The sequence below is a fragment of the Rattus norvegicus genome, chromosome 16 (assembly GCF_021556685.1).
Source record: "Rattus norvegicus strain SHRSP/BbbUtx chromosome 16, alternate assembly SHRSP_T2T, whole genome shotgun sequence".
In the NCBI taxonomy this organism is placed as follows: Eukaryota; Metazoa; Chordata; class Mammalia; order Rodentia; family Muridae; genus Rattus; species Rattus norvegicus.
Window position 1 is genome coordinate 76,062,501 of NC_141549.1, and position 13,642 is coordinate 76,076,142.

At 41.3% G+C, this 13,642-nt stretch overlaps 2 protein-coding genes across 4 annotated transcripts in view; one reads left to right on the forward strand and one right to left on the reverse strand.

Annotated features, from left to right (window-relative positions):
• The window catches only part of Erich1 (glutamate-rich 1), a gene marked incomplete at its 5' end in the record, with an annotated part of 52,793,804 nt that overhangs the window by 45,191,941 nt on the left and 7,588,221 nt on the right, over nt 1–13,642 (forward strand).
• The window catches only part of Zmat4 (zinc finger, matrin type 4), a 430,441-nt gene that overhangs the window by 37,102 nt on the left and 379,697 nt on the right, over nt 1–13,642 (reverse strand). For all 4 annotated transcript variants that reach the window (XM_087589121.1, XM_087589122.1, XM_087589120.1 and 1 more), the window contains 1 exon segment: nt 10,780–10,876. In XM_087589121.1, coding sequence (XP_087445247.1) covers nt 10,780–10,876 — 97 coding nt within the window.

A 13,642-nucleotide genomic window follows, 5' to 3' on the forward strand; every position in this document is an offset into this window, starting at 1 on the left:
TCACGACACCACCACTCTCATCAGTGTCCTAGACGGCACAGGCAAAGCAGGTATTTCTCTAACAAAAGGCAGCTTGGAAGTTGCCTGTACAACAAGCCTAGCGGAGCCTGTACTATATTAGTTTGAAATCCACCATTGAAAAAGTATCAAACGCTGGATGACTTAAAGTGGCAAAAATGGACTCTCACTGTGGTAGTTTGAATGAAAATGGCCTCCATATGCTCATATATTTGACTACTTGGTTCCCAGTTGGTGGAACTCTTTAGGAAGGACTAGGAGCTATAGCCTGGTTGGAGGAAGTATATCCCTGGCAGTGGACTTTGATGTTTCCAAAGTTCACACTGTTCCCAGGTAACTTTCCCCCCTCTGTCTCCTATTTGTGTAAGAAAGCTTTCAGCTTCCGAAACAGTACCATGCCTCCCTGCCTGCTACTATGGTCCCCCCTGTGATGGTCATGGAATCACCCTCCGAAACTGTAAACTCAAATAAACTCTTGCTTCTATAAATTGTTTTAGTCATGGCATCTCATCACAGCAATAAAAATCTAATTAAGACACTTGCCAAGAGAATACCACAGACTTTGACATTGGCCTGGAATCATAGTGTTAGGAGTCAACACAGCTTGCCGAGGTTACCTCAGGCGAATCAAACTAGGAAATAAACAGATATCATTACTATCTGACAAGAGGAGTTGGGGATTTAGCTCAGTGGTAGAGCGCTTGCCTAGCAAGCACAAGGCCCTGGGTTCGGTCCCCAGCTCTGAAAAAAAAAAAGGAAAAGAAAAAAAATCTGACAAGATATACCTCAAATCTTGGACATAGTATACTGTTTAAAGGATCACTTCATTATGAGACTATTACAATTTTGAACATGTAGGCATAAGTTCAGATATATCCAATTTTGTCAAGCTAAGATTGTTAGATATAGAGTTACAGATTAACTATTGCCTGGTAATAATGGGTAACTTTATTACCTTACTCTCACAAATGAAACAATCATACTAACAAAAACTACAGTAATAGAAGCTAAATTACTTCATAAATCAAAACGACTTAACAAGCACCTACAAAATATTCCATCCAAATACCATAGAGTACACATTCTGCCCAAGAGCCCTCAAACCTCCTCTAAAAGAAATCATATATTAAGACACAAAGCAAGTCTCAATCAATACAGAAAAATTCAAATAATGACTTATATTCTGTCTGATCATGGATGGAATAAAGCTAGAAATAAACAGCAAGAGAAAGAACAGGAAATTCTCTAAACCATGAAAATCAAACAACACATTACCAAATAATGCATGTACCACTGAGGAATTGAATTAAATAAAACAAACAAGAAAACAAACAAAACCTTCTGGAATGGATTAAAAATTAACATACTTAATTCAGTGCACACACCTGAAGCTCAGGGAACATTTCATAAGAGGTGGGTGGAAAGATCGGAAGAGACAGAAGACCAGAGTGCTTGTTATGAGGTCGTGTCTCCTAATGATGTCAGATCAGAAGCTACATTCATAAATGACACCAGCATGAGGATCAGGCATGAGCTGAACCAGTATAACACCAGTAAACATGTCCAGAGCCCATAGGACCTCAATCTTATACAAAGAAGGTCAGGCAACTAAAGGATGCTTAGAGCAAGAGAACTACTTTCCTCCAGGGGCCACCTGATTATTCAATACCAAATAGTCAGCCCTGAAAACATACGTACAAATAACACTGAGCAGGTTGTGATTATGTATTTAGGAATATACATGTTTATGAATAGGTATACTCAAATGTATGCAACCATAATTAATGAAAACAGGCCATAAACCCGAAAGACAATAAGGAGGGATGTATGGGAGGGTTTGAAGAAAGGTAAAGGAAAGGGGATTTTGGAATTATACTAATCTCGAAAAAAAAAAGGGAATAAATTTTAAAAATGAAGATACATGGGATACAATGAAAGAAACTCTAAGTTCATGGCTACAAGTGCCCACATTAAGCACCAAAAGGTCTCAAACAAATAATTAAATGATGTACCTTAGTCACTTGGAAAATAAGAACAAGCCAGACTTCAAAGCGATAAAGCTAAGAAGATGCTTAAGATTAGACAGAAATCAATGAACTTAAAATTACAGGAATTAATGAATTACAAAGTTGCTCTTTAAAAAAATAAGATTGGTAACTTCAGCAAAATCAACCAAAAGAAAGAGAAAAGACTCAGATTAGTAACACCAGAGATGAAAAGTGAGAATTTACAACAGATATAAATGAAACTCAGAAAATCATGAAGGCATACTTTTTAAAAATGTATGTTCCATTAAATCTGAAAATATAAAGATTATTTAGTGATTTTTCTAGACCCATATGAACCAAAGATAAAACAAATGAGATACATAATAATAATGTCATGTTCCAGGAGGAACCATTGAGCCAGGCCATAAAGAAGAAATAGCTTGACTCTTTCTCGAACTATTCCATAAAGTGGAAAAGAAAATACTTTCGAACTCATTTGAAAGTCATCGTTACTCTGCTACTCAAACCAGAAGAAACAAAAGTAGAAAATTACAGACAAATCTCCATGATAAACATCTATGTAATAAATAGAAATGGAATTGAAGAACATAGAAAAGGTCATTCATCCTGATGATGGTAGTGTGGTTGCAGAAATGCAGGGATGGTTCGATATAAGTAAATCAGTAAGTAGTATATCTCATAAATAGACTTGAGAACAGAAATCGCTTAATCATTTCAATATACTCAGAAAAAGCCCTTGACAAAGTTCAACATGTCTTCATGATTAAAACTTTGAAGAAATTAAGAATGAAGAAAACACAATAGAATCTCTTCTCTCTCTCTCTCTCTCTCTCTCTCTCTCTCTCTCTCTCTCTCTCTCTCTCCACACACACACACACACACACACACGATGAATCAAAGCAACATAATGATAATTGAACAATTTCTAATGCATTTTCTCTAGGAGCAGGACGATGACAAGAAAGCCTTTTCTCTCTACTCCTGTTTGGTATATAATGTTTGACATCTTAGCTAAAGCAGGAAGATAAGACAGGAAAATAAAGCATATCCAAACTGGAAGCATACGATGTGCATCTTTACAAGAGAGACCCTAAATACTCCACCAGGAAACTCATAGAGCTGATAGACAATTTCACCAAAGCTTCAGGATACAAAGTTAACTCATGAAAGTCAGCAGGTTCTCTCTATATCAATACCAGGCACACTGAATAAGAATCAAGAAAACAATTCCATTAAGAGTTGGATCAACAACAACCAAACACGAACAAATAAAAATTGGAATAAACATAACCAAACAAGTGAGAGATCTCTACCATGAAACACTGACAACATTGGCAAGGGCCATGAGGAAGACATAAGGATATGGAAAGACCTCTGATGGTCACAGACTGGAAGCTTAATACTGGGAAAATCATGCCAAAAATCAATCTATAGATTCAGTGCATTCTCCAACCAAAATCCAACATCATACTTCATACAAATATAGAAGTAAAGGCTAAAATTCTCATGGAAACAAGAAAGACCCTAGATAGTCAAAGTAATCTTGAGCAAACTCCCAAAGAAAGCTTACTCTTCTTCTTGCCATAGTCACCGACTGTCAAAAGCGATGAGGACTGTGTCTCTCCACCATTCACAAAGGCAGCATCTTCAACAAAGGATGCTGAAAAAACTGGACAGCAACATGTGGAAGGATGTTGTTTATCTCTTACCGGAGGCAATTCAACTACAGGGCTTCAAAGATGTGGTTGAAAATTTTATAATGGAACCTATTGCATTAGGTGCTTTCCCATGACTACGATAAAACACCATGACCAGGGAAACTTTTATAAGAGAGAGCTTGGTTTGGGTTCTGGTTACACAGAGTTAGAGTCCATACTGTTTGGGACAACACCCATGATCTTGAGCAGCAGCAGAAGCAGAAGGTTGAGAGCTCAGTCCTTCAACACAAGCACGGAGCAGAGGGTTGACTGCAAGTAGATAACGCCTTTACTCTCAAAGCCCACCTCCAAGCATGTTCTTCTCCAGCAAGACTGAATCACCCAACCTCCCCAAACAGTGCCATTAACTGAGTACCATTTACTCAAATGTGCGGGATCGCTGGAGGCATTTCTTTTATGGAATGTGTGTGTGTGTGTGTGTGTGTGTGTGTGTGTGTGTGTGTGTGTGTGTGTAATCATTACATAGAATTAATGTGTGCTAATAAAGATATTAAAAAGGAGTAAGAAATATGTGACAGCAGGGTGGATAAAGTTAGACACTCTTCTAAGCCACTGTACAGCAGTGTATTTTTATAAAATAGCTGAGATGAATAAATTCTTCGAAAAATGGATCTTCTCAAAGTACGAAGCTCTAGAAGCAGATGAGTTCACTGATGAGTTATTCCTAAAGGAGACTCGCTTGCCACTCACATATTCAAGGGTCAAAAGTAGAAGGAAAAAGTTTGAACACACCTTATACTGGAACTAAGACCATGCAAGAAAAATTAAGGTCCAAATGTATGTCATTAAAAAGATTCATAAAGAGATCACACACGCACACACACATACACACACACACACACACACCCGACACCACACACACACATACACACACACACACCCGACACCACACACACACATACACACACACCACACCACACACACACAACACACACACATATACACACACAACACACATACACACATACTACATACACACACACATACACACACAACACACCACACACACACAACACACACACATATACACACAACACACATACACACATACTACATACACACACATCACACATACACACACAACATACACACACCACATACACACACCACACATACACACATACACACACACCACACACACACATACACACACATACCACACATACACACACACCACATACACACACACACCACACATACACACACACACACAGGGCAGGAAGGGTGAGGGAGAAATATTAAAATGTTTTTAGACATTCATTCCATGAATACATACAAATAAAATATTCCAAGGAAAATGAGGTCTCAGTGAAATGTTGGGTTGATACTTGGCAGTCATTGGCCGCCATCTAATAGTTTATAAGTGAAAATGAAGATAATATAATCACACTAGTGCACCAGGAAAGTAGAAACACTTGATGAAATTCACCGTCCAATCGTAAGAAGAATGTTAGAGACAAGAAAGTGTCTCACGCGCACTTCCACAGTTACCTGAAGGTCCCTGAGATGACAATGGAGCAACCGTGCAGCTACCTGCACCTGCATTGCAGAGACCTCCACTGTGACCAGGCAGGGAGCCAAAGGTGAGAGGGGCAGATGAACTCCCACTGTTTGCTGACGATGTGGTTCTCACACAGAAAATCCCCGATTATTTGCTGATGGAATTGGACTGTTAAGTAAATTTAACAAAGCAATTGGATACAGGCTCAGGAACATTACTGCTTATAACTGCGTCTTTTATTTTTTTTTAAATGATCTCGTTTCTATTCCAGTCTCTTAATATGGCACAAAGTCATTTGCCTTTGTGTTTGATCTAATACTCTCCAAACAGCAAGTCCTTAGGAAGAAACTTAAACAGACATGTGCGAGATTCCCGCAGATAAACCTGTGAAACCCCACAGAAAGTGTCAGAGGATCTGTCGAAGGATGCTGTACACAGAGTTGGCAGATATCAAATGTTTCCAGGAAAATCTTCAATTTGATTCTACAAGTTTATGTAGAAACACAAAGGATCAAGAATAATGAAAATGGTTTTGAAATAAAATGTAAAAGCAGATAATTTACTCGATTAGCTACCGAGACTTACCATAAAGCTATAGGAGACACTGTACAATGGGGAAGGAAAGATGTGCACTAGGGCAGGGAGTCCAGAGTCCAGGCAGGACACAGGCACGCCTGAAAACCACCTGGTTCACAACATACAGACACACCTGAAAACCACCTGGTTCACAACATACAGACACACCTGAAAACCACCTGGTTCACAACATATAGACACACCTGAAAACCACCTGGTTCACAACATACAGACACACCTGAAAACCACCTGGTTCGTAACATACAGACACACCTGAAAACCACCTGGTTTGTAACATACAGACACACCTGAAAACCACCTGGTTTGTAACATACAGACACACCTGAAAACCACCTGGTTTGTAACATACAGACACACCTGAAAACCACCTGGTTTGTAACATACAGACATCCCTGAAAACTACTTGGTTTACAACATACATACATGCTTGAAAAACCACCTGGTTTACAACATACAGACACACCTGAAAAACCACTTGGTTTATAACATATAGATAAGCCTGTAACCACCTGGCTTACAAACAGGACAATTGAGATTCTCTTTGAAATGAATGATAGTGGATCTGCTAGTATTCATATAGGAAACATTTGAAGATTGACTCCTCCATCAGAATATGCCAAAAAATTGACCCCTACATTCCTAAAAGGCAGACAATGTAACATGCACATAGTAACATGGAAATTTATCTTGATAACCTTGGGATGAATGCACAAATCTCAAATCATGCTCATATAACTTAAGCTATAATAAGCTGGACTTTATTAAAAATTAGGAAATTCTATAGCTTGTGAAGAAAATAAGGATACATGGATATAGATTGGTTGAAGCATTTTTCTGTTTGTGTGAGACCCTGAGTTTGATATGTAGAACAAGACAGGCAGGAAAGGAGAAACAGAAAGCAGATGAGGGTGTTAAAATGGAACATGGGTTTAGAGAGATGACTAAGCAGTTAAGAGCACTTACTGCTCTTCCACAGGACCTGAGTTCAGTTCTAGCACCTACATCTGGCAGCTCACAACCGGCTGTACTTACAGCTCCAGGGATCTGACATTCCCAACTGACTTCTGTGGGCACCTACCTAATTGTCTATTTATATGCACATGTGTGCACACACATACACACAGAGCACACACAGAGAGAAACAGAGACAGAGAAACGTGTTTACAAAGGATGCACAAAGACACACTCACACACACACACACACACACACACACACACACACAAAGAAACATGCATATACAGGATGCTCCCTACACACAGAAACATGTACACAAAGATGCCCACACACAGATACAAATACACAGACACACCACAGAAGCACCTATACATGTATAAAAAGGATGTGTATGCAGACACACACACACACACACACACACACACACACACACACACACAAGCATGTGGAGAAAGGATTAAGTGTAAGGGGAAAGAGAACAGACACCCAGAAGAGGACCAATGAAATTCCTTGGCTCATTACCCCTCATTTCGCTCAAGAGAGGAGCAGAGCTTTGCTTGTGCGATAGAAGCCAGATGTATGTGACTAGAAGGTTCTTACACTATACGTATCTATTGAATCACATGGGCAAAGTGGGACTTCCATTTTAAAAGTGCACCACAGCTCTCTTTACCAGCATGTCTCGGTTGAAGGTGAATGTTTGTGAACTGAGTGTTGAGCAGTCGTTAAACGTAAAGGCAGACCCTGCTGGTACCAGTCCTTGTTCTGTTAGGTGCTAGCAACTGAACCTCTCCAAGGTCCACTTTCCCTGGAGGATAATAATGAAATTTTATGGGCACAGATGGAGAGATGTCTGTGGAGCTGGAGACAATGTCTGAATAGTTGTTCGTGGGAACATATGCCGCTTAAAGTCACTACTGTTCCTTTTTTATTTATTAAGAAGAATTAATGCACCCTCTTAAAAGATTATAAATACACAAGTGCAGATACTTTCATGTCATCCTGCCCACTGGACACTGATTAACTAAAATATATAGAGTGCCTCTTATCCATTATTAATTAGGGAGATGAGGAAAAGAGATTACTTGGGAGCGTATGAAATAGTCAATGTTATCAATCAATTCAGAAGCTGCAGGGTATTCCACAGAGTTGAGAAATTTTCTCTGTTAACTTTTTAGGGTTTCTTTTGATGTAGACCCTCTCTGGAGAAGACTGCAGCAAAGGAAGCTTGGACTCTCAACACAGTGGAAGGAAGAGAAAACAGACTCCAGCTGATTCTTGCTCTAAACTTCCTCCCCTGAGGCTGACCTCCTATAACTTACATGTCACTGTCTAGGATGTTCCTATTCACATTATAGCCTGGGAAATTATTACTCATGTTTTAACATAACCTACTCGTTCTACCAAAGCCTGTCTTGGGGTTTCTAAAACAAACAACATGACCAGAAGCAACCTGTAAGGAAAGAGTTTACCTCACTTAAGCTTCTAGCTAATAGCCCATCACTGAGAGATGTCAAGGCAACAATCCAAGCAGGGCAGGAACTTGGGGAGAAGAACTGAAGCAGAGACCATGGAGGATTGCTAGTTACTGGCTTGCTGTTCATGGCTTGCACAACCTGCTTTCTTATACCATCTAGGACCACCTGCCCAGGGCTGAAACCATCCAGTGAGCTGGTTTCTCTCACATCAATTATTAATTAAGAAAACATGCCCACACGCCTACCTGAAAGCTAATCTGATTGAGGCATGCTCTCAGTTGTAGCTTCCTTGACTCAGATAACTCTGGCTTGTGTCATGTAAACAAAAAATTGGCAAGGACACCCACCTCTTGACAGGTATGGAGATCCATGCTAAACACCGTAATGAACTCTTCCTGGTGTGTGTGTGTGTGTGTGTGTGTGTGTGTGTGTGTGTGTGTGTGTGTGTGTGTGTGTGTGAGATCTGTACCAATGTCCCAGCAAAACTGGCCTCACTTGTCCTCTCCCCTGTTCTCATGGCTCTGGTTGGTGCAGTGTACACTGTGAGAGAACATCTCCTCAGCTAGTTGGGGTTCCATAAGAGAAAGATCTACATCTACTCAACCCCCTGCCCCCAAGTTACAGGGATGAGAGTGGCACTCAATAAAAGTTTGCTGGAAGACATTAATTATTCACAGGAGTTTAATACAGTCAGGTCTGTTAAATGATTCTCTTCATGAATTTTTTAGAAATGAAAACAATTGCTTCTAGTTGGATTCCATCTTTTTGAGACATTCTTTGTACCTTATGCCCTATACCCTACTTTATGAGTATTCTCTTAACAGCCTCAGCAGCTGCCTTTGCATCGCTGGCCACAGTGCTGCTGACTCCGAGAGCATACAGTAGTAACCTAGGCGAGATCATGCCTGCGGCCTGTTCCAGTTAAAAATCTGAGAATCTTCGGAGAAAAAGAAATCAGAGCAGGGATTTACTTAATTGGCAATACGTGTGTGTGTGTGTGTGTGTGTGTGTGTGTGTGTGTGTGTGTGTGAGAGAGAGAGAGAGAGAGCATGTGCTCACGTGATATGAGCATGTGTACATGTGTGTGTACATACATATATACATATACATATATATATACACACAGACATATTGCCAAGATTTAATATGTATTAAATTTGCACCTGACCTAGATATTATATGTATATTCATATGTATGTATGTATGCACACGTATGTACACAAATAGATACACATATGTCACACACGTATGACTTAAATATGAATTAAATATACCAGGGGTAAGTTACATTTTCATAATAGTTGAGAACATATACCCAGAACGGGAACACGATAGGAGATATTTGCAGAGATTGACTGCAGGACACAGAAGCTTTTAGTAAAGCCAACAAAAACAGGGATCATATCAAGTTACTCAAAAACAAAACAGAGTCCTAAAAAGTTTCCTCAAGGTCACAAAGCATGCTGAATTACTTTTGAAAAAAATTCCATTACTTGTGCTGAAGTAGGAGAAACAGCTGCTCTTCCAGTAATGCTAGGCACATTTGGAAGACTCAAGCTGCATAAATGTCAAGGAGACTTTGGAGATAAGAAGATAAAATGTACATCAGTCTGACTTTCTGGAGATAAATAACATGTCTGGGTTTAATGATCTTGCAAAAACAAGTTCACAAGGAGGACCCAAGAGTGGGAACAGAGAAAGAGTGGGAACAGAAATAGAAGAAACAAACAGAGAAGGGGCAGAAACAGAGAAGGAGTGATAACATGGATAAGTGTGAACAGGGAAGGAGTGTGAACAGGGAAGGAGTGTGAACAGGGAAGGAGTAGGGCCAGGGAAAGAGTGTGAACAGGGAAGGAGAGGAAACAGGGAAGGAGAGTGAACAGGGAAAGAGTGTGAACAGGGAAGGAAAAGAAACAGGGAAGGAGTGTGAACAGGGAAGGAGAGGAAACAGGGAAGGAGAGTGAACAGGGAAAGAGTGTGAACAGGGAAGGAAAAGAAACAGGGAAGGAGTGTGAACAGGGAAGGAGAGGAAACAGGGAAGGAGAGGAAACAGGGAAGGAGTGTGAACAGGGAAAGAGTGTGAACAGGGAAAGAGTGTGAACAGGGAAGGAAAAGAAACAGGGAAGGAGAGGAAACAGGGAAGGAGAGGAAACAGGGAAGGAGTGTGAACAGGGAAGGAGTGGGAACAGGGAAGGAGTGTGAACAGGGAAGGAGTGTGAACAGGGAAGGAGTGTGAACAGGGAAGGAGAGGAAACAGGGAAGGAGAGGAAACAGGGAAAGAGTGTGAACAGGGAAAGAGTGTGAACAGGGAAAGAGTGTGAACAGGGAAAGAGTGTGAACAGGGAAGGAGAGGAAACAGGGAAGGAGTGTGAACAGGGAAGGAGTGTGAACAGGGAAGGAGTGTGAACAGGGAAGGAGTGTGAACAGGGAAGGAGTGTGAACAGGGAAGGAGTGTGAACAGGGAAGGAGTGTGAACAGGGAAGGACAGGAACAGAGTACCTACTTGGTCTGATGTTTTGATCCTTGCAGGTGTGCATGATACTGTTCTATTGAGTTGAGCGAGACACTGCAGGTGGTACATCTGTAAGTGCGTCTCAGACCTGTGGGTGACAGACAGGCTTCGTTAGCTGCATCTTGCCATTGCTCCTGATGATGAGTGAATTTTAGAATTTCTACAGAGGCAAGCTGTATCGGAGAAGACTCCTGCCCCCCCACCCCCACTCCAAGGCCACTCTTGCCCCTCGTCCCAGAGCCCAAGCCACCAGACTCAGCAGAAGCGGGAATATGCAGGTGTTTGGACTCAGACTGTCCTATTCATAGATGGCTGAAGCAACTCTGAACTATCAAGATAAATGTTTTGGGGATTTTCTAACTCAGGCTAAGGAGTATGCTGTTCCTCTCCCTGCCCTCCTCCCACTTCACGCAAGTACTAAAGACATCATTTTATTCTGTACAGTAAAATGAAAAACATTAAAAAATAAAACCTGTCCCATTCCTTTGCCATCTCCATTCCAAAACAGAACTGAAGTATAACACTAGATATCACTAACTTACACTTGATACCAGGACTGTTTAATAAAATCAAGTAACCAATAGGAAAAAAAAAACAATCAATTCTTGGGCAGTCTGACCTCCCATCAGAGTTAAGAATATCTATGTATTCTTCTGTTTATTTGCTTGCCTCCTTAATACCACATCAGCTTTGGGCTAGGCATTAGGAATTCCAAAGTAGAAAAGTCATGCTTTCCTTTTAAGGAGTTGAGCAAAATCTCGAGTGTTTCAGAGCAGGAATTTATCCAAAGGTGAATTTGCATTACCAAGCAGTCTTATCTACATCGCATTAAACCTCTGGCACAGTAGAGGTCCACAGTGGTCCACTTTCCTCCTGCTGCTATATCCCCAAGAGAGGGGGCGGAGAGTGAAGCTAATGCTGAATCCTATAGGGCAGGAGTGCATGCTAGTCAGTTTGAGACCCTTGTAAGGAGGGGTGAATCTGTGCTAGCTTGCATAGTCTCTGTGAAGTCGCCTGTCATTCCCCATTGCTTCCAACACTTCCACACTGCATCCTCAGCCTTAAAGGAAGCAGGGAAACATAATGAGGAAAAGAAAGAATAGACAAAGTCCCAGGAGACAACCGCGAAGCCCCAGCAGGGAAAAAAAGGACCCTACTACACGCTTCTTCATGACGAGCAGTAGGCACTTCAGCTCTGCCTTGGAAACGCGACTGGGAATTTCCCACGTCTGTGGAGGAGCAAAGGACTTCTTGAAATTGAATATCCAGGCCAGGAGAAAAAGACCCCACAGAGGCAATGCCAAGTGGGAGAATAAATAAGGAAAAGAAAGCTGCTTCTTGAGTCTGGCTTCAGATGATGAAATTCAGTAGCATCATCAGACCTGCCCTTGCACCAGGATGTAAGGAAAGAGCCAAGCTCCAAGGCAAGAGCAGAGTGGGGGCCAGACCTCAAACAGCTGCCCAAGAAAAAGTAATTATAGCAGTGGTTCGTAAGCTCCAGTTGGCTGCAACCCTTTAATGTTACAATTCCTCGTGTGGTGGTGAACCCCCCCTCCCCCAATCACATGCTATTTCATAACCGTAACTTTACTACTGTAATGAATCACAACGTAGACATCTGATATGCAGGATATCGGCTCTGAGACCCTACGAAAGGTCCTCTGACCCCCAAAGCAGTCACAACCTACATGTTGAGAACCACTGTTCTATAGGTGATGTTCAGTAAGCTAAGCACAGGGCCCAGAGATGTTTCAAACCAGAACTCCACCCTACCCTCTACTCAATAAACGGACAAACTGAACCACACCAAACAACACCAAAACCTCCCAGCTCCCTGTTGTGTCTCACTTCTTTGAAACTTGACTGAGTCCCAGGAATGGTGGATCTTAGGAATGAAAACCAAGCTGCTCCGTTAAAAAGAGCTGAGCTTGCACTGCCTTCCCATTTCTGAAAGCTCATCCCCCTCCCCAAACCCAGAGGCTGTAAGTTATCACAGCCAGTATAGAAGTTGTCAGGATGCTTATCCAGGCCTGATCCATTCTGCTCTTTTATGCATAGAATCAAAATATGAAATCCGGCTTCAGGCAGTAACTCCCTCCAGAGGTCTCCATCAATCTTTTCATAATAAACAGTAACTGCTTCGGGTGAGTCCTCCTTAGAGCTCACACTAATCAAAGAACTCCTCGTAAAAAAATGGAGGCTCAGTTTGGCAATAGGCATAAATATTTATGCTTAAAACTGGGAACTTTTAAGAACATCAACAAATCTAAAAAAAAAAAAATTCTGACCTGCCACTTTCCACAAGAATTCTTGTGCTCTGCAGTCAAACCAAGACACAGGCAGGGTTATCAGGTACTTTCTTGTAGCACAAACTACAGGGGTAAGAAGTGGGCATAAAGAAGAAAACCAGAGGGGTAGAGGGAACCTCCCCCACATGAGACATGGCATTCTCAGTAAGAACTGTGGGCTTTATTAATACTTAGTTGAAATCCTAACTACTTTGGAATTATATGGCTCTTTTCCCTCTGGGAACTACAGAATCTAATTATTAAATCAAAAATGTCAACTTCCTTACTGAATCCATTTCAGCACAATAGCACATTAACAGTATCCTAAAGCCCTGGAGTCTAGTAGCTGATGGTGTGGGGACGCGGCAGAGAGTTTCTGACTTGGGGGAGCTTCTTGAAGACACATTGGGTTGCTTTTGTATTTCCCAGCATGGTGTTTAGAACGGATAGGTCTGGAGAGGTCGGCAAAATGTGTCTCCTCAATGTGTCTTTTCAAGTCCAATAAAACTGGAGTTCAGATTCTGTTGGCTGCGTTCACGGCACATTAGAGAAATACTTCTGAGCTC